Below are 23,566 nucleotides of genomic sequence, written 5' to 3'. Positions count from 1 at the left end.
GGACAGGTTTTTATCATAATATATCTTTACACCTGGTAATTGCTATAATAAATAGATAAATTAACCCAAAGGGTAAAAATAACACAAATTCATTTCTTCCCACAATAATGAACCCTACAAAATGATAAGAAACACAAAGGAACAATTTTCCTATCACTTATCTTCATTTGTTGGATAAAAGCAGGTGGCCGGCAACCCCCACTTTCACAGAGGAACCAGTATAACTTCCTAAAAGCATTATATGTGTCTAAAAACACTAAGATCAAGAGCCCAGTCTAATTTTAAATTTAATATATCAATGGCTAAATGCAATATTATAATACAATGTAAGTTCAAATAAGACAGAAAAAAATACACAAATTTAAAAAAAATCCCTTCAAATTTATTTTAATTATCTACCCATTAATTTTTCCCCTAAAATACACACAAATCACAGAGTGCTAATGCAATTCGTTGGATGGAAAAATCTGTATTATGTAAGCAACAAATACAGTACCATACAGTCATGGAAGTGCCAGACTATTTTTCTCTATTGGTTCACATGTTAGCATAGAGCTATGCATTATTATGTAGCATTGGAAACCGGGAACTGATGCTAGTGAGTGGGTGGCCTCTTTTGCTAATGGTCATTCATTGAATATTATTTTTTCTTGACAGATATGGTTTTTTTTTTTGTTCAGGAAATTGAAACTCTTTTTGTCTTAGAATTTATAGGTATATAATAAAAGGAAAATGATGTTGTAGTAGCTTTCTGAGGTCTTGTATTTTTGCTTCTCACAGAATGTGAATATGGATATCTCGTTCAACCTTTGGCCTCACTCCAAGGCTGCTCATAGCAAAAACAAAACAAAACAAAGCTTCAGAAAGCTACTACAATAATTATATTATTCCATGTGTATCACATGAGTGATTTGAAAAAAAAAGTGGGATAAATTAATGCTAGGGAATCAGACACAGGTAAAGGAACCAAAAATTAAATAATGCTAGGGAATCACACACTAAAAAATACAATCTAAAAACCTAGATGAATGTAATCTAACTATGATATTGAATAACAGTGAAAAACAATTGTTTTTGCTGTAAATTGAAAATGGAAAAAACAATTAAAGTTGCTCAGCAACTAATTAGGAAATAGATATCAATTAAGGCAAGTGGTTTGAAGTCAACGACCTTAATCAAACGGCCAAGGACACCCATGAATAATGAGTCTTTGAAAACGACCTATAATTAGTATTCTAAAGACATGTGCAAAGTTGTGACTACATTCAGATGGGATAAAGACTGTTCTGGCATAGAAAAAACACCACTCTATATGCATAATATTCAGCATAAGCTGTGGTTATCCAGGTACCATTATCAATCTTTGGCTAATAAACTGGATGGCTTTAAGTTAATTCTTTTTTATAAAGTTAATGCTCCTGTCATCTTGTCACGTACTACAACAGTTTGTGGCAACTTTTACCATTCTGCCATGAAGATTCTTTCGGCTAGTTTTTATATTTTGAACTTTTATTTGCTTTGTATTACACGCTACCTGTAAGTGCAGAACCTAGCAAGGCTGGTCCTTGTCGGAAGTTTACTGGAGATGTAGCTTGCACTGGGCTCAGTCTTCCCTGTGACTCGTCTTGCTGATTTGTCCCAGAATGCACTGTGACCTGAATAACTTGATTTTGAGTACCGTTTACAATTCGACCGACCTGATGATTTTCCTGGTGATTATGAGTATTGTATGATGGGTAATTTGGAGCGTAACCGTTGGTTACGTCAGACACCGTCTGGTATTCACCATAACCGTTGGTTACAACAGAAGGCTCGTGTTGAGTGCCGGGTCTCGGACTTTGCACAGAATGTAGATAGGCAACGTCCTCGTCAATCAAAAACTGTAACCAATAAAAGACAAATATGTGAAAATATATCTATGAATGGTATCACATTACCAGTTTTTGTAACAACTTCACTTTGAAATTACTAAAAATATGAACTGGAGACTGAAGGACAGTTTTAGAAGGGGGACAAAATTTGGGATGTTAACATGCTTAGTATAAAAATTCTGTTAAAGACCTTGTAAAAAAGATTTAAAATATAGTTATGGAGTATTATGGTAATGGATGGTTGTAAAAAATGCTAAGCACATATTATAATCGTTTAAAAAGATTAAAAATAAAGTTATACATGTATTAATATCAAGTTTGTATTTAATATCAGGTTTGTATGAAAAAAGTTAAGAAGTAAAGTTATGTTACATACTTAGAAATATAGTATTAAATTGTTTCTAACATTAATTATAACTATCACTGAATACGATTCATACCCCCCACCAATGCCCTTAATGGAATTTGGGTTGTAATTTTTGTGGCAATTATAATGGTTGTGGCAAACAAATAATTATACTCAGATGCAAAAGAAAGTGATTTTACAGTAAAGACTATTATACATGTACATTTGTATGTGTAATATAATAATTAATATCACATAAAACATTGCTTTAATGCTACTGATAATGTATTGCCTCAATTTTTTAATGTGTAATTTCAAGATTTTAACTGAAATATTTTATATGCAAAATCAAATTCATTTATTCAATGTACAAATATGTACATGTAATAGCAAAACTACCCTGTAAAACCTGTTCCAACAATTATCATAACATTAATTCTAGCTGGTTCCACTAAAATAACCAAAACCCACCTTTTGATATAAGACTGGTTGGTTCCTGGCCTTTCTATAGTACATACATTACAACTAATTCTGTTTACAATAACTATTTAATAAAATGCCCTTTTAATAAATATAAGACATTCATTTAAATGTTTTCTATAAATACAAGAGTTATTTTCACCGACTGGTATGAAAATAAATATTTCTATAGTGGCAATAGGCCACAAGTGAAATGAAATATGATAATTTTCATACTATGATACAAAAATAAAACATGTATTTATAGATTAAATCCCGTATTTATAGAAAAACCCTTCTGTTTATTTTTTATACTATTTCTCTTTTTTGACCTGATGATCAAAATTTAAAGACTTTCCCTTTAATTTTGTGTATCATTGCTCAATTTAGAAGAAAGTAGTCCGGCAAACAATGTGAGCAAAGTTTCTTCCTGAAGGAGCAAGCCACCAATGAGGTTTGAACATACCTGTCCGGGCCTGCATTCCCTTGATAATTACCTATATAATTTTATTAACACATTATGTGTACATGCCTCAAATGTGCCCATCTAGACAGTTCATCATTTTTAGCAAAAATTTCAAGATATATTCTGACTGAATAGCGAACAGTGCAGATGGTACTAATCTGATTGGCTGATTTTTATTTGTTTGGGTCGTCAGACCAAACAAATAATGGTACCGAAATTTCAGGCTCTAATGCTGTTAATTGCAATTGCCGAAAGTACGGTAGTCCACTTTTTTGAAGCGGTTACTTCCCTGTATATGTAACACAAAGGCCGAAAATTCAGGGGAGATCACTGCGTAAATATGGTCACATGACAGGCGCATTAATTTTCAAGCAAAATAATTCCCGAATGGTCGAAGATTTCTAATATTTGTTTCATTCTTTATAGATATACATGCTTATAGTAAGCGCCATGACTATTTACACAAGTGTTAAACAACAGTTAGCGTCGTTACAAACCCTAATTTAGAATAATATGGTTTTCTTCAGGCCGTTAACACAAATTCATGTGGCCGAGGGGTTTGCGCGCTCGCTTAGGAAGCGAGAGGTCTTGAGTTCAAATCCCAGATAAGGCAACTCATTTTTTTTAAACAAATTGTTTAAGTCAAATAAACATTGGATTGAATATCAGTGTTGCAATTAGTCTTATAGCCAATTTACTACATCTAAAACGCTGGAAAGCATCGGTGGCACTATACAAAAACAAATTGTTTTATAATCTCACAACCTTCATCTTTCTGACAGTCTGAGACCCAAACAAATTTATTCAGCTCCTTCTGTGCTTTGATTCAGTCTGCACTCACGGGTCACATGCGTAGGTTCATAAGCTGCCAGATGACTGTAAGGATAAATTTCTATTTTTTTTATTGATTTATGCTAAACTGTCAGCAGACATCATTAAGTTTAATGTTAATCACAAGTTTACTGTGTTTATTACAACTCGGTACCAATGAACTGTTTTATGATGACCCCTTCAATATTCATTCTCAGCTTATTTCATTATTTTATCCAGTCACCTAACTGTGAAAGAGCAATGGCCAGAGAAATTATATAAAAAATTATGAGTAATAATAGCAAGAAACAACCAAGCTCACGTTTCTTCAAAAACATGATTTTTTTATTAAGTGTACAATATATATCTTAGTAATAATTAGGGATGTCATGTTTATCAGATTAAATGAGTATGGTTGGTTTTTAGCTAAAAACCGATTAGAAAATTCATAAATTAAGCTTACAATGTGCAGTTTTGATTGGGCATAGCTTTGGAAAATACTATGTTTTGGGTATAATTATGTAAAATCTTTGTAACAAAGATTTTTTTTCCTGTTGCCTACATTGAAGTTTGGGTGGTGGTCATATTAAAATAAGTATACAGTAAGTTCTTTATATCATTCCGTGATAATAAGCCAATAAGGGTAACCATTTAAAAAATCTTTAAACATTTTATGGTATCATCCTGATATGATGAACTCCAGTAGGTGAGTATGGGATAGCTGCAATTTTGTTTCAAATACGTCAAACTAAAATTAATTAATCTTCTAGCATAGAAACAGAAAAGAAGAAATATAAGAAGAATTTATACTGAAAGAATAGTTAGGAAAATTGTCTTTGTGACTTAAAAAGAAAAAGATTTAAAAGGGGAGATTGAAGAAACAGAAAAGAAGAAAAGGAGAAGAAAACTCTTAGTCTGACTGAAAAGTTTGATGGATCAATGGTCTTCCTGACTAAAACAAAAAGATGGAAAAAAGATATTGAAGTTTTTCCAGCGAGAACTTATTAAAGAAATTAAATTTATTTACCTACCATTTAAGAAAAGAGATACTTTCTACTATAAATTTCAATTAGTATAATATTTAGTAATATTTCTAAAGAATTCTACAAATTTCGTAAAAATGCATGCATTCGCCCCCATTACCTTATACCAATATCACCCCACCCCACCCCTCCATGCATAGGAAATAGCATTTCTATTATCAATTTTCATTTTCAATGTCTGTCTGAATATTTTACTCAATATTTCAATGAATTAATAAAAAATCCATTCACAGTAAAACCTGTACTAACGGTCACCTGTTTTTCAGCGGTCACCTGACCTCTAGACAGCCATTTTGTGACGGCCCTGACAAAAATCTCTCTATTTTATACATCTGTTCAGTGGTCACAATCAGTGGTCACCTAAAATACTTCCCAAATCTTAAACTCAGGCATCTTAAGCAGTCAGCTAAAAATCTTTAATGGACATGCCCATCTTTCAGTCTGGACAAAACCATTATTTTTAGGGAAAATTTCAATATCAGCACTTAAACTGCTAAGCAAACAGTGCAGACCATGATCAGATGGCACAAATGTGTGGGCTTATCTTGAACTGTACTGGTTGCATAGATTTATTTAGTTGCCTTGCATCTACAGGCTTTTTGCATTAAATCAGCTAACAGCTAAACATTGAGGCTATTTTTTTTCCATTTCCAAAATGTCCGTAAATGATAATTACCAAACATTTGGTCTTATATTACCACAAATATAACACAAACATGAACAGTTACTTGATTAAATATAATAAAATATAATTCACTCAAACACACACAAAACTTTTCATTTAAATATAATTATACATTTGTATTAATAATGTAAAACTTTAAAATGTTCATGTTTCCATCCAATAAATAAAGTCCAGAACTCTTACTTACTTAAAGATGCTTTTCTTTTTTTGTAAAAATAATAATAAATAAATCATAATAATAATGAATGAATCATAATAATAGCAATTAACAGCCAATGATTTAAATAACACTGTCACACATATAACAGTTAAAGGCCCATTATCCCCCAGTAAAATTGCCTTTTATTTTCAAAAGCTTTTTTTCCCCATTTTTGATGTCCTCTGACTGTTTTTGTTTCCAAAATGTTATTATGATTGGTAAACTTATATTTATTTACACCATTTTTGGCTTCTGTTGCATTTTGGTAATTAGAGATTTTATATATTGATTAAGTATACTGTATGGAAGTCAAAATACTACTTTGTTTACTTTTTGCTACTTTTATAACAAAATTTTTTCTATATTTGGCGCGACTTTCTTCATGTGACAAGAATCTATCTAACAATTATTCTAAATTCATTATTTCAATGTCATAAAACTCATGTTTGCTCTTTCTAAAGAAGAAAAAAATATTCATTTCTGAAGTATAATGTACCTTTAAACAAATGTCTAGATTCAATAAAATGAAAATCTTAAAATATTCAATAAAAAAAATTCTTAAAATATATTACCTTTAACTTTGATAAGAAAAACAAAAATCCTAAATTTTTTCTCAAACTTAGCCTTGTAATAATTATTAACCAAGCCCAATGTAAACATTACATAGTGTATAATAAAAAGTCACAATTTGTACATAATTACTTATGTATTTTATGTACATTACATGCAGCGATATAATTATATACATAATTAATGAGCTTGACGTGTAAGTTGTCAATTGCCCATGTGACGAGCGTAATCACTAATGTAAGACAATTAGGGCTAATTAACATAAAGGTGTTGCCTCACCGCAGTATCTATATTATGATCGTAATAAACTTTACGCAAGACCAAAAATAACTTTTTGTTTAACAAATATGACGCGCCATGTGCCAAGTGACATTTGACATAAAACATGGGGTCAAACAACGGTAATTTCACATTTCCCTCATAATAATTTATTACATATCTAAAGTAATACTGAACTTTGAAAACTTGAACTCATCTTAATTGCAAAAAATATTTTGGTCATACTTCTTAATTGTAAAGAGTAATTTATTCACATACCTTAAATATAAATAATATTTTGTCACACATATTAATCATAAAGAATAAAATTTTAAAAAATCAATGAAACCATGTTTGCTATTTCAACCATTTTTTTTAAATTGCTTTATGGTGATCTCCCTTTTTCATGATTGTTTAACTCTTTCCTTTAACAAAGAACTTGGGGACTGTAACTCCAGGACTTAGAAATGAAATTTCATCAAGAAATAAACATTTTTTATTTTTTTATTTCTCATTTTACATATTTTCAACACAATTTCTGAAAAACATGCACTTTTCATTTAACTCTGACACAGTGAAAATAAAATTTCATCAAAATTAATTTGCAAATAAGCTACAAAATTATTTGCACAAATTTGTTTGGAAAAAAACCCCCAAAAAACATTGGCACAAAATTATTAATCAACCTTTACCCTGCTGAATTCTTTCAATGAACTTGTCCAACTTCTAATTTTGGAACTGTCCATTGCTGTTTTTAGGGATGTCAAGTTGAAAATTTGAAGTTGGTCAACCTATAGTATAGAGCCTCAGGTCAGAATGCATGGATGTGCAGGCTGGCCTGGTTCTATACTGGTGGCAAAGGCAAACAATCTTTTCGACCCATGATGGTAAGATTTAAAGCAGCACGCCACCAGATTTATACTAATTTTCATGAAAACTTTTAAAAATATATTTAAAAGTAAAATATTATGAAGTAACCAAAAGGAAGCAAGTTACACATTACAAAAAGCACTCACAACCCATATAAATTACCAATGAGGTCAAAATAAAATATTCAAAAAATAGCCTTAAATGCAGTCAATCTTAGTACATTTTCCTCTAAGGTTTGATTTTATTTAAGTATCAAACTGGCTCATCTGGAGACATGCAACTTTGGAACACAACAAAGAGACAGAACACATAAAGTCATAAATAACAGAAAATCCATAAAAAAATAAAATCGAAATAACAATTATTAAGCAGTTCAAATAAAATCAAAACATAATTCTATTAGTTTAAATGAAAAAAAAAGCAACATTACGAGAAACCTTTCATTCACTCACAAGTCATGCTGATTTCTAACATATTTCTATTTTAATCACAAATCAAAAGATTCCAAATTTAAAAGTTTATTATAACACACATAAAAATCTCATAATCTTGAAACTTTTGACAAATACAAGGTATATGGTGTTGATTTATACAGAATTTATTTAAGTAAATTGATAGTGTAGGAAAAACTATTTAGTTTATAGACATGCTTTCAAATCTGTCCCTGGAAACTGGTATAACCAGTACTGAATAGTAAGTTCAAACTTTCTTGCTCAAGGATTCAATGACTTGCCCTTGACAGGGTTTGAACAAATGTGGCTAGTGATCATAAGATAACCAACACATTAACCACTTTGCCATGCTGCCGTTAAAATATATGATTTTTCATTACTTTATACCATTATCTATAAGGCAATATACATGTATTACAGGTGTTTAGCACCACCCACCCCCCCCCCCCCCACCACCACAGGTACAGCGTCCCCAGCTGATATTGCGGCAATCAGAATTCGTAGTGCAACGTTGCAGATTGACCTGTCATTGACTTATACTTTCATGAACAAAATTAATGTACTTCAAATTAAAAGATATCTGAGCTCGAAAAAAAAGGCAGTTATAGAAAAGCCTTCTCATTATTTACTATTATAGTAACAGCAACATAATTAGAACTGATCTGGGCACATGTATTTGAAATCAAATTTTTTGTTGGCAAACATGTGGCATTGAATGCTTTTTTTGAAGAAAGAAAATGAGTATACAACTGTCATGACAGTGAATAACATTATTATTCAGTTTATACATATATACTATATTGGTGAACATGCATCTTGATATGCTAAGAATCATTTGGCAATGTAGTTCTCTTTTTCCTTTTTACCTACATTACCAATATCCCAGAAACTGAATTTGACTAGTGTAGCACATTTATAAATACAATATAATATAAGTAAACATTAAAAAGCATCATAATAATTAAGTTCCATGCTTAAATTTACAGACAAAAATCGATGATGACGCTTTCCGACATGTTTTTTTTCTTTACTGTTCTCCATAATATGTCCTTTAACTTTAATATGAAGCATTTCTTCAATTCCTCCACATGCCATACACATATCATAAAGTATAAAGTTTGTTATTGCCAAATTACACATTCAATTACACAAAAAATATTTACACACACATATATAATGCTTCATGTGTATTGTCTATTATGTGCAGTAGCCGTGTTAATATTTTTTTATGGTCCCAGTACCCCTGTATTATAAATACATGCATGAATACATTGTTTTTACCTCCGCCGTCAGCTACAGGGAAACTGTGAAAAAGGAGACACACACAAGTGAATCATTAAGCGACGCACTATGTACATAAAACTTCATGGTTTAAATTCCATACTGATATCAGGTGAGCAATAATTTCCTTCATAGCTCCCTTGTTTTTAGGGTGGGTTTTCTTGTTCGTTTCTTTTTTATACGTAGTCTTAAACTAGAGAATGAAGTAAAGTTTAAACAAGGAAACAAAAAACAGTCATAAATAACATATCAGGGTAAATAATATACAAAACAAAAAGTCAAGGAAACAAAACAAAAAGTCAAGGAAACAAAACAGGGTCAACGGGCAAGGATACATAACAGATTCAAGGATACAAAACAGAGATAGTCAAGAAAAAAAGGATATAAAACATATATTAGACTCAAGGAAACAAAACAGATAGTCAAAGATACAAACATATAGGGTCAATGGAACAAAACAAATAGAGCCAATTATTAAACAAAGCAAATAGTCAATGATACTAAAAATATCTCCAAGGAAACAAAACAGATAGTCAAGGAAACAAAACAGATAGAGTCAAGGAAACAAAACAGATAGAGTCAAGGAAACAAAACAGAGTCAAGGAAACAAAACAGATAGAGTCAAGGAAACAAAACAGATAGAGCCAAGGAAACAAAACAGATAGAGCCAAGGAAACAAAACAGATAGAGCCAAGGAAACAAAACAGATAGAGCCAAGGAAACAAAACAGATAGAGTCAAGGAAACAAAACAGATAGAGTCAAGGAAACAAAACAGATAGAGCCAAGGAAACAAAACAGATAGAGCCAAGGAAACAAAACAGATAGAGTCAAGGAAACAAAACAGATAGAGTCAAGGGAACAAACAGATAGAGTCAAGGAAACAAAACAGATAGAGTCAAGGAAACAAAACAGATAAAGTCAAGGAAACAAAACAGATAGAGACAAGGAAACAAAACAGATAGAGCCAAGGAAACAAAACAGATAGAGTCAAGGAAACAAAACAGATAGAGTCAAGGAAACAAAACAGATAGAGTCAAGAAAACAAAACAGATAGAGTCAAGGAAACAAAACAGATAGAGCCAAGGAAACAAAACAGATAGAGCCAAGGAAACAAAACAGATAGTCAAGGAAACAAAACAGATAGAGTCAAGGAAACAAAACAGATAGAGTCAAGGAAACAAAACAGATAGAGTCAAGGAAACAAAACAGATAGAGTCAAGGAAACAAAACAGATAGGGTCAAGGAAACAAAACAAATAGAGCAAATGATACAAAACAGATAGGGTCAAGGAAACAAAACAAATAGAGCAAATGATACAAAACAGATAGAGTCAAGGATAAATAACAACTAGAGTCAAGGAAACAAAACAGATAGAGTTGAGAATACATAACAAATAGTCAAGGAAACAAAACAGATAGTCAAGAATACATAACAAATAAAATCATGGAAACAAAACAGACAGGGTCAAGGATACAAAGCATATAGAGTCAAGAATACAAAACAGATACTGTCAAGAATAAATAACAAATAGAGACAAGGAAACATCAAAAATACACAACAAATAGTTAAGGAAACAAAACAGATAGTCAAAAAAAAAATTTTTATTCCTTAAAATGTTTGCATTATTTTCAATTAACTTAAATATTTGGTCAACTCTTTTTTTTAAATAGCTTTTATCAGTATAGAAGTTAAACCATAATTTTCCTTGTTATTGTTATACCATGGGACGATCTACAAAATATACCATGGGACCATCTACTAAATATACCATGAATAGTGAAGAATCAGGCAAAAATCTAATCAAATTTGTTTCAACGTCTCAAATTAGGAAAATTCAGACCTCTGTTTTAAGTAATCTGAAAACAAATTCTTAGTAACATTCTTGAAAAAAAAACACAATAAAACAATTTACATTATACAACACAGTACTAGTATATAAATAAATGCTCACTCATTTGTTGTTGTTTTTTTCCCTTGTTTTGTTTAGCTTGTAATGTTCAGAACTAACATTAAAATTTCAAATTTCAAATGCTCCAAATGTGGAACAGTTTGAAATTTTTAATACTGGCTTAGTATAAATGTTGTCTTTTTTCTTAAGTATTTTTTTCAATTTTTGCCTGATTCACATTTATAATGCAATGAGCACATTGATAAAATAACTTTTAAGATAGAAAATATTCTCTATTATGAACCTAGATAAAAATACTGCATAGTAAATGGAACAGAAACCATTTCTTGGCATAACTGCAAATAATGGAAATTAAATATATAATTATAAATGTATGCAAAGTGGAAAAACAGCCTAAAAAGCTTGTTGAAAAGTAATGCAAAGAAAGTTACAATAGCCTCACTAAGTGTATTTTCTATTAAGCAAAATTTAAAATATAACGCACTATCAATAAATCTGCTGCAATTGAAGTGCACAAAAAAGTGCTGACTAAAGTAAAACAACAATTGACTGACCCAATAAAGCATGAAAGAACTTAAATCTATTTTCTTTTTATACAACTACAACTAATTTTGCACTTAATTTGATAGCTAAAATTGAAACTCTGATATTTATATAAGTAAACTTTCTATGTTTTCTACAAGAAAAAATATCAAATGAATGTATTAGAATGAAATTCTTCACCGATATCCAGACAATAACATGTTACATAAATGAGCTGTGTCACATCAAAATGGTACTTGTGTTGTTAATATGATGAAAAGCACATGTTTTTAAAGCTTAGAACCAATTTTAGTTTTAAAGTATGTTTTAAACATACATCACAGTTTCTATATTTACAACACAGAACCTAAGACAGATATAAAGATTCTCACCGACAGACCCGGCTCAATCTATGTTTAGTAAATAAATAAGGATGATTTTTTGTTTGGCAATAAAATTTTTGGGGTAGCTATAGTTTTTTGCAGCTAGGTACCGGAACAGGAAATAAACATTTTATTTTAGGTGGCAGTTCTGATATAAATACAACATGATGTATGACAAGAATGATGTCTATTTCACTATTACTGTTTGAATTATTATTGTCATATAGATTTGTATGTTATTTTGTTTTATAAATGGACAAAGGCAAGTTTATGCTAATAAAATATCACCAACTTCCTCTAGTAAGTTATTATTTTTGTGGTGGTGTTGGAAGTTTACCCTCCAGGTCACACTATGAATTTACCAGAGAACAATTCAGCCACAACATTGTTTCTGGCAGGCTGTGAGGCCGTTGACAAGTACTAGTTGCCTTCACATAATACGCAAGGAACTGATAACTTCCATACATGCCAGAGCAGAGTTACAGTGCAAATGACTGTAGAAAGGAGTTCATGATAAATCCCAATGAAAATGACATGCATCGGCTAGGAATAGAACCATGAGTTTACCAAGTCTTTGCTCTACCTATTCACAGTGCTAATGGGATGGTATAGTGTGTGTTTTTTTAAAGAACAAGCTTAAATAATATTTTCTTTCCATTTACTGATAATTTTCTTTTGATTCAGCAACTTTTTGATGTATTATTATCTAACACAGTACCTTTTAATGTGATATAGCTCAAATTACTAATTTTTTCGGTGGGACAATTTTAGACACCACATGTGACAATATATATCTTATAATACTCAAAAATAATAAGAAAATGGAGTTAAAGGGAGGTAATTCAAAATACACAATTAAGAAGAAGACAGCAAGATTTACCTGACTTTGGGGTTGAAAAGTTTCAATGAGATTAGCGCATTTTTCGTTGTAGCATTTACGGGCTAATTCCGCAGCCGTCAGTCCGTTGTTGTCCGTAATTTCTGGGCTGCAGCCGTTACTTATCAACACTTTGGCACACTGAAGATATAAAAAAATATAAAATCATCAGAACTGTGAACTCCAAAAATATTTAGATAACCTCACCTGAGAGTAGCCATAAAAATGACAGTCAGAACATACCAACCAAAGTAGTCAGAACAGAAAAACCAAATTAGTACTTTTTTCTTAATCTATACAGGATTTACTTTCCACCTGCTGGAATATAAAGTGATTAGTTGTTGCCAACAGTTTAGGTTCTCTATACATTCTTACCAGGCTCTATTATAACTGTTGATAGCTGACAGTCCTATTTTATTATGATATTGAATTCCCTAAAACTTAGAATGGACTGTTCCAAATTCAAAGCAGGGCATATCCATTACACAAATTAAGTGTTAAATCTGAGCCAAATTGATGTGACTCCTTTTATATACCTACACTCTAAAAAAGCGAATTCAAAACTTGAAAACCATTCTTGCAAACAGCAGCATTTCATTGGTTGTTTCAGAACAAAGATTTAAATATCAGCCAATGGCAGAGTTTCTTAAATCTTACTCTTTTTGGATCTCGTGTACTGTGCCAGATAACCATAATAAGGTATATTTTTAAAAATAAAAGTATAAAACTAGAAACCACTGGCAGAGGATAGGATTTTTTTATCTCTATTCTCCATGACTTGAAAATTTCTATGCTGAAAATTGTGTAATGAATTTTCCTGCAATGAATTTGGAACAGTCCATTAAAAGTTTAAGGGATTTCAGTATCAAAATACAAAACCTGAGCTAGCACATCAGCATTATAAAAGACCAGTCAGATTCCACAACTACACTGGCTGCCATTGCCCAGCTCTATACTGGTGGCAAAGGCTTATCCTTCTCAGTTCTTGCTGGATAATAACTTATATTGAATATGACTGAACAGCAGCAAAAATATGAGCTTAAACTGCGTTAAAACAATTACACTGATTCAGTATGGACCCTTCATTTGTTTGTTTGTTTGATTTTACGCCTTTTCCCAACAGTATTTCAGTCTGAGTCATATAGGCGGGTAGTTTCCTAACCATCGTTCCTGGAGAGTTACACCAGTACTAGACTACCTTCCTCCGCGCTAAACTACCAAAGCATCTCCCGGGGATCGAACCCACACCAATGAGGTAACTGGATTAGAAGTCATGGACTCTAACCCCTCGACCACGGAGGGGGTTGGACCCTTCATTTAACTTAATGAATATGTCTGATGGAGTTGTCAAACCTTTCTTTTCAATGCCACAGTGTTAGTTCAATGGATTTCAACCTAGCTATTAAAAGCATGGTCAGACTGCATGAATGTTAAGAGGGCCATCTGATTTTCATATGAAGTAATTCACACAGTAGGTAATGAAACAGGGGCAACCGTGGCCACGTCGGTGGTTCTACTCAGATGCCCGTTTGTGCCTGAAATAATGCACAGAAGGGCACCTGAGGTCTTCCTCCACCAGAAAAGCTGAAACATTGTCATATGACCTATACTGTGCCGGTGAGACGTGAAACCCAATCAAAGAAAAAGAAAAAAAGAGGTAATGAAACAGGAAATTAATTTTCGTTGCTTGGCAATTCAGCTTTATTTAAATGTCAATGACTGATTTTGCAGTATTAATCACCAGAAAATTATTTCTACTTCATGACTAACACAGGAAGGGCTACTAGTATTTTGCGTATTTAGACCTTTTTTTTGGGGTAATTTGTGTAGATTGTAAATTCCATTTGCAAATAGTAAATTATTATGAGATTAGCACATTTTTCGTTGTAGCATTTACAGGCTAATTCTACAGCCGTCAATCCATTGTTGTCTGATTATTCTCTTTGTTCACTTTACAATACTTTTTATTTGTTTGAGTCGTCAGACCAAACAAATAATGGTAGCGAAATTTCAGACCCTGATGTTTTTATTTGCAAATGCCGAAAGTAGTTCAAACTCCTCGAAGCGGTTACTTCCCTTCACAAGTACATTAAAGCCGAAAAATTAAGGGTAGATCACTTCGTAAAGATTGTCAAATGACAGGCGCATTAATTTTCGTAACAAAAAATAGTTCCCGACTGGGCGAAGATTTCTAATATTGTGTTATTCTTATAGATATACATGCTTATATTCAGCTCCATGATTATTTACTTCAGTGTTAAACAGCAGGTTTACTGTGTACAAAATATATCGAAATTAATAAGGGTTACAAACTCTAATTAAGAATAATATGGTATTCTTCAGGCTGTTATCTTATAGCAACCCATGGTAGAGGGGTTTACATCTCGCTTTAGAAGCGAGAGGTCCGGAGTTCAAATCCCAGTTCAGGCTCATGTTTTTTTTTTAATTGATTAAGCCAAATAAACATTGAAATGAAAATCAGTGTTGCAATTAGTCTTATAGCCAATTTACTATAGTTATAACACTGGAAACAGAATTTAGTGACACTTTACAAGTCTCACAACACCTTTCTGACATTCTGAGACCCAAACAAATTCAGCGCCTTCTGTGCTTTGATTAGTGTTTGAAATTATTTTTTGTCCAATAGGATTGCAGTATTTCAAATGAATTGTAACATAATTACTTTGGTAAATCGGCAAACTGTTAATCAGTCTATAGTAAGTAGACTGTTTATAGAAATAATCTAAAACACTAAGCCTGTTAAAATTTATTAGTATGTATTTACAAAATTAAATTGGTTGCACATGTACGTATATATCAGCACAGCCGCACCATCAATTTAATTTTGTAAATTTGTAACATACTTGAAAAATTTAACCAGCTTTAAGTGTTTTATTTTTATAAACAGTTGATTTACTATATTGATTAAATTTAGCCAATTCACCAAAGTAAATGCGTTATGATTTATTTGAAATACTGCAATTCTATTGGATAAAAAATCATTTCAAACACTAAAACAGTGTTAGATATTTGATAATCCTAAAAAAAAGCTAAGTATGAAACTAGTACTTTGAACTTTGGACTCAGAGGTACATACTAAGCAGTTTTGTATAACTATCTCTGAAAAGCAAACATCTCTCAGATAATTTGGTATCTTTATATTTCATATAAATTCTTTTTTAATCCTTTAAAGATAACCAATTTTCTTTACATTTTTGTTAACAACTCTGGCATGTTTAAACTCCTCGACTCTAAAATAGTTTGTTTAATATAAAACTTGGCTTTAAAGATTTATACTTATATATATATTATACATGACACTGTCCTAAATTATGATTCTGACAAGTAAGTGACATAAATTTCACATTGTTTTACTCTACGTTAATTTACAGGTTTTACCTATACATACTGTTAAACTGCTATACAGTTAAGCTGTCGTTAAATTATAAACGCTAAAAGTTTCGTAAATTCGCAAACAGGAACATAAACACTTCAACGAGATCAAAATAACCGGTACAGTTCAAAATAATGGACACAATAAATGAGCCTTCTGAAGACAAAGTAAGTCTTATTATAATTATCCTTGTTTTTATATATTTACACAATCTGTTTTGACTTAATTATTATACACAATAAATAATCAGTTTTGAGTCATACTAATTTAGCACCTGTTGGGTTTTCTCTATTTACTATCCCATTATTCACCTGAATTTGTGTAATGGATTTGCCCAGGTTTTAAGTTGGAACAGTCCATAATCAAGGTTCAAGGGATTTCATGTCACATTCCTACATTAAACGCTTATAATGACCACTGCTTTTCAAAACTTTATCATTAAGCTAATTCGTCATCCAATGATGTCAAATTTGGACATAATGTCACTTAAATATAATTAAGGTGACAACGGAGTCAATTATCACTGAAAAAACCTAAAATGAGATTTTTTGCTTCGTAGATTTATCAACCATTTCTGAACACATTCGTGATTTAATTTTGGAAGCAGTTTGTCCAAAAAATGTGTTTTTAAACGTTTTTAAACGGCACCTGTACCAATTTTATCTGCTATTCGCGTAACCTGTCAATTATCGATAACGCTCCGCCCCCTGTTGAGGCATCAATGAGGGAAATTGGTAGTTCCATATATCCGTGAATTACCGGTCCATACTGGTCCATACTACTCGTAATTCATGTATCGTACAAATACCGTACATCTTTTATGAATATCGTCAACCTTTTATTTAGCCTTTTTTATAATATAAGAAATTGTCGGCCAATGTACGTAACATAATGTATAAAACATAAACAATTAAGAATAGCGGCAAATCGCACGACCACGGGGTTGTTTAAAAATATGGTTGCTAAAATATCCATAATGTGTGAAAATAATTTGTCTGTCCCGTTAATCTGATAGATATTACATTGAGTTTATGGACTTTTGAACGGATTCAATGGCTTGCTTTACATTCAACCTCGTTTTCTAACAATGTCAAGTAAAACAACAACAAAAACAGACAACTTTTTTATGTGAACGCCTATATGACTTGCGGTATGGTGTCCCTGACAAATTTCTAAACCATTTTAGATTGTTTAAGGATGATTATTTCTCTATGAATCAATAAAAAAAAATTAATATATATTATCAGTGTATGCTTTGAATACATTGTTCGCCAGTAAATCGAACACAGTACAGTAAAAACTCTGAAAACCGGACCCTCTCCGGACTGGACCAAAAGTCCGGTTTTCAGAGGATTCCGGTTTTCAGAGGTTTTATACTTTTATTGATAATTATGATGTGTTTGAACTATGACTTTGTTCAAACATTTTGTATTTACTTTTTAACACTTTTGTCTAAGTCATATTTTAATTTCTTTTAGCAATAAATGTCTTAAGTAATTTTATTATGCAAATCCATGAATATAATTCAGAAAATCAGAAATTAAAACAACACATTGTCTGAAATATATCTTTTTAATTGGCTTTTGAAATATGTAATTAATGGAATTTAGTATTACTATTTTTGCATATAATAAATATCCAAACAAATATCAAAATTTTTAGCAAAGCAGGAATCATTTTTACAAAAGTTTCCCAAGTTTTTTAGACATTTTATATTTAAAAAAAAACACAACAAATTAAAAACATTTAGAAAAATCATACCTATACAGAGAAAGGCACAGTTATAATGGAAATGCAATAATTTAATTGCCAATAAGAAATTAGCACGTACTAACAAGTGTTTTCACACCTGCATAGATAAAAACAGTGATCATTAACTGGTCATCGAACATGTCACCTGTTTAGATTATGTTTTAGTATACATTAAAATACACAGAAAGTTGACACTTAAAATTGCTGTCCGGTTTTCAGAGGATTTTTTATGCATGTTTAGCATTAGAAACCGTAGAAAATCGTCCGGTTTTCGGAATTCAGAGGTTCCGGTATTCAGAGGATTTTTTTTCAATGAACATATAAGGAGAAAATACGGGACTTTTGAAATGGTCCGGTTTTCAGAGGATTCCGGTTTTCAGAGGGTCCGGTTTTCAGAGTTTTTACTGTACTAATAAACCTGGGACAAAGTATGGAATTATTGTATACCCCAGTAGAAACTGGATCTCTATGCCGTGCGTAAATGATTTTCATGATAATAGATGTCAAGAAGGTCAGATCATAATTATCGAGTGATTCCTTTTATTTCTATCAAAATATGTCAAGCATTTATATCAATTTGGAGGAAAAAATATAATATCCTGTTCTTATTTGTACATCTACCATGGACTTTAAAAGACCGTCAGAAGCTAACTTTTTTGTTATTTTAATTTATATTTAAACGGAAATTCATACACGAATACACAGACAGAGTGACACTGGTATAATATAATAATAATGCTGATGATAATAATAATAATCTTCAAACGTGAAACAATTAAATACCCCGCTAACGGTGCGCAAGTACGTACCATTTCCCCCCCCCCCACCGAGTGCCTCAAATTTTACCGAAAGTCACGTGACATGTGAGACCGATACCAGACGAAAAGTAAATCACGTTAAGATTTGAAGAAATTTCTGTTATAAACTGATATTAATCAGCGAAATTTTAATTGGTCAGATGACACTGGGTCATAAAATGTTGTTAGAGTATGTTACCGCAACTTGTGACCCTCTCTGGTGCGATATTTGTGTATTATGCAATTATTTAGCGTGAAACGTAGGGGTCCGAGAGAGAACAGCCGATTTATGACACTTCGTTTGATGCGGGTCGGACTAACTTTGAATCGGCATAACTTTTTTAATAATCAAGCAATTAACATGCGGTTTAAAGCACATGAAAGGGAATTTATTTACGGAGGGAACCGTGTCAGGGATTTTTGTTTGCTCAATCAGCGACTTAATTATCTTTAATTACGTAATATGTATGGTGAAAAAAGTCGTATAAAATGTTTGACCTTACGTAATATTTTTTTGAGAAAAGATAGAAAAAATTTGAGACACGGTTCCCCAGATATTATAAGTATGTTTATTTTCCAAAAGTTTGATGACAAAAAAATAAAAAATGACTTTGATATGACGATTTAAAATTTTAGGATTTTTATTAAAAATCAATCATTTACAAAGGCATTTTTTTCAAATATGTTATTTTTTATGATGATCAACAACATTTAATGCACAAAGATTAAATAAATAATAATTATTACTAAAATAAGTTGGTTTAAATGACATTTATGTGAGTACCACGGAAAGTGTCTGTTGTCACCTTAAACATATTGATGGAATATATGGACAAAAAAATCATTACAGATAATTGTGGATAAATTGGAAGTACAACTTAGCTTCAATAACATTTTTGATCTGCCGTGCAGGTTGAGTGTTACCATGGTTATTTAATGTCACAGAGAACACATCTTTATAGCACAATAATTTAATAAACTTATGCTCAAATTGTAGAAAACATTTTACAATTGATGTACATTAACAATTTTGAAAATATTCTAAATTGAATGAAATATGAACATACAAGACTCTAAGTCCTATTACTTTTATAACAACTCTTACAGTAATCTCATTGTAATGTATTGTTATTGTATTGCACAGCAGTGTTATTGTAAAGTATTGTTAAGCAGTGTTATTGTAATGTATTGTTATTGTATTGCTCAGCAGTGTTATTGTAATGTATTGTTATTGTATTGCACAGCAGTGTTATTGTAATGTATTGTTATTGTATTGCACAGCAGTGTTATTGTAATGTATTGTTATTGTATTGCACAGCAGTGTTATTGTAATGTATTGTTATTGTATTGCACAGCAGTGTTATTGTAATGTATTGTTATTGTATTGCTCAGCAGTGTTATTGTAATGTATTGTTATTGTATTGCACAGCAGTGTTATTGTAAAGTATTGTTATTGTATTGCTCAGCAGTGTTATTGTAATGTATTGTTATTGTATTGCTCAGCAGTGTTATTGTAATGTATTGTTATTGTATTGCACAGCAGTGTTATTGTAAAGTATTGTTATTGTATTGCTCAGCAGTGTTATTGTAATGTATTGTTATTGTATTGCACAGCAGTGTTATTGTAAAGTATTGTTATTAGTCCATAGACAGAGAAAAATGAAATTTGCCACAGTAAATACAAGATCTATACGGAATAAATCAGTAGATCTTCTCCAGCATATCCTTGAAGAGAAAATTGACTTTTGTTTAATAACGGAAACTTGGCTACAGACTGATGGTGATGATGTTGTTAGGGGTGAACTGGCTCAGGAAGGGTTCTGCTTTGATGATGTACCCAGGCCTGATCGTAGTGGTGGAGGAATAGGCCTTCTATACAGAGATAACCTGAAAGTGTCAAGCCTACCCAGCAAATCGTATCAATCATTTGAATGTGCTGAATGGCAAATATGTATTCAAACATTCATACTTAGAATCGTTGGCATTTATAGACCGCCATATTCTGCAAAACACCCGGTCACTCAAGCTACATTCATGACTGAATTCACTGAATATTTAGAACAAGTTTAATCTCAATCTAGGTCCATAGTAATTCTTGGGGACTTCAATATTCATATGGACATGCAATCAGACTGCTACACCAAGCAATTCCAACAATGTTTGAAATCATATGGACTTGTTCAGCATGTGAATACTCCAACTCATTCTAGTGGGCATATTATTGACCTGATCATCACAAAAAAGGAAGACAAACTTGCTAGTGTAACCAATCTTCAGTCTGACTATTACATCTCTGATCACTGTTTTGTTAGTTGTAATATTCAACAATTCTGCCCCCCTTTGGTTACAAAAAACATCATATCACGAAACCGGAAATGTGTGTCGAAGAACTTGTTAGAAGCCGATCTTGAAGAGTTAAACAGTTTGGCAGAGAAATCATCTACCGTGAATGAACTTGTGTCTGATTTCACAAAGACTGCATCTGATATAATTTGTAAACATGCTCCATTGAAAGAAAGATCAATTACTGTTAGACCCAAACTTTTATGGTACTCTGGATATCTTAAGCAATTAAAACAGTACAAAAGATCAATAGAGAAAATATACTTAAAGGACACTAGGTCAGATCTCACAAAAATAGTGTACAATAATGTAAGAAACTCCTATACTGCGGCAATAGCATCAGCAAAGGATGGGTTCTATCAGAGTAGAATTGGAGAGGCTGAAGGGAATGTGAAGAAGTTATATAGCGTGACTTCAGACTTGCTTGGGCGTTCGAAGGATAACCCACTTCCACCTCACACCAGTGAGACGGCACTTGCAAACGATTTCTTGCGTTACTTTAGTGACAAAATCCTTAAACTTTGTGATGATCTGGATAACATAAACACAGAAACATCATCTTCAGTGATTGATAGTATTATGGCATCTGATGTACTATCAAGTGAAAATATCATGAACAAATTTATACCACTAAATGAAAAAGACATAATCCAGCTTGTGAGTGAATCAAAGTCAACAACATGTGAGTTGGACGTTATGCCAACACCAAAGCTGAAAGAAAATCTTCATTTGCTTGCACCTATTGTGACAGAAATCGTGAATCGGTCATTGTCTTCTGGTGTTTTTCCAGAGACGTGGAAGAGCGCTGTTATCAAGCCCCTTTTGAAAAAGAAAGGCCTTCCCTTAGAATTGAAAAACTATCGGCCTGTATCAAACCTGTCATTCTTGTCGAAAATTCTTGAAAAAGCTGCAATGAACCAAATTTCAAGCCACATTGAGTCCAACAATTTGTTACCATCTTACCAAAGTGCATACCGTAAATTTCACAGTGTTGAGTCTGCTATGATGAAAATGTACAGTGATCTGCTAGAAACAGCTGATAGCCGCCATGTGACAATAGTTGTAATGATTGATTTAAGCGCCGCCTTCGATACTATCGATATACCAATATTACTTGAAATCCTACAGAAGGACTTTGCCATACAGGGTATTCCATTAAAGTGGATCGAATCTTATTTAACCAACAGAGATATGAAAGTTGTCATTGAACAGTCCTCATCGGATACTGAACCACTGAGGTTCGGGGTTCCCCAGGGTTCTTGTGCTGGACCGGTGATATTTACTCTCTATATAGCTGCCCTTAACAAAATAGTCCAGAAATATCCGGCGGAATTGTATGGATATGCAGACGATCATAAAGTGGCATTTAAATTAGAGCTGGTGACCATCACAGCGAAGAAACCGTTCGCCAAAAACTCACTGACTGTCTTAATGATATTGTGTCATGGATGACCAGATTTAAGTTAAAAATGAACAATAGCAAAACAGAAATCATCATTTATGGTACAAGACATCAGCTGAAGAAATTGAACATTTCCAGTGTCAATGTTGGTGGGGTCGTAGTCAACTGTGTTGACAATGTGAGAGACCTTGGAGTACAGATGACCAGCACTTTAAGTTTTGACATCCATATTCAAAAGAAGTGTCAGATTGCACACATGCAGTTAAGAAATTTGAAAGCATGCAATCAGAAAACATCTCACTCAGAAATCTGCAGAAATCCTTGTTCACGGTTTGATTCATTCACATTTAGACTTTTGCAATGGATTATTCGCTGATATTCCAGCCTATCAACTTGATAAACTACAACGTGTGCAGAATTATGCTGCTAGAATTGTCACTGGAGCTGCTTACTATCAATCCAGTGCTGAAATTCTTAAATCACTCCACTGGCTTCCAATTCGAGCAAGAATCATGTACAAAGTTATTGTGATTGTGTTTCGTGTTGCAAATGGCACCGCTCCATTGTATCTTCGTGAATTGTTCACACAATGCCAGAGTCAGTACAGGAAAAGACTGAGATCTTCATCATCTAGCAACATTCGGTTTGATATACCATCAACAAATTCAAAACTTGCAGATAGATCTTTGGCTATTGTGGGACCTAAATGGTGGAATTCATTGCCAGACTATCTGAAGGACATTACCAATGAAAATCAGTTTAAGGCCAAACTTAAAACATACTTGTTTGGACTGTTTTTCCACTAGAGTTGTAGATTGTCTGTGCCATCGAGACTGGGTTTGGGAGTGTCTTGATCAAGCATATATGTATATAGTC

General features: G+C 32.3%; 1 protein-coding gene across 1 annotated transcript in view; it reads right to left on the bottom strand.

Moving 5' to 3' along the window:
• LOC132756366 (espin-like) overlaps positions 1-23,566 on the bottom strand; it is a 49,115-nt gene that overhangs the window by 12,779 nt on the left and 12,770 nt on the right. Inside the window, exons 6-8 of the mRNA XM_060747425.1 lie at positions 13,006-13,143; positions 1,535-1,880; positions 203-228 (exon numbers count right to left, since the gene is read on the bottom strand). Of these exons, the coding sequence (XP_060603408.1) occupies positions 203-228; positions 1,535-1,880; positions 13,006-13,143 (510 nt within the window). The remainder of the gene's footprint in view (positions 1-202; positions 229-1,534; positions 1,881-13,005; positions 13,144-23,566) is intronic.

The sequence above is a fragment of the Ruditapes philippinarum genome, unplaced genomic scaffold (assembly GCF_026571515.1).
Source record: "Ruditapes philippinarum isolate M1 unplaced genomic scaffold, ASM2657151v2 ctg931_1_1_1_1, whole genome shotgun sequence".
NCBI lineage: Eukaryota > Metazoa > Mollusca > Bivalvia > Venerida > Veneridae > Ruditapes > Ruditapes philippinarum.
This window is presented reverse-complemented; position numbering and strand designations above follow the sequence as displayed.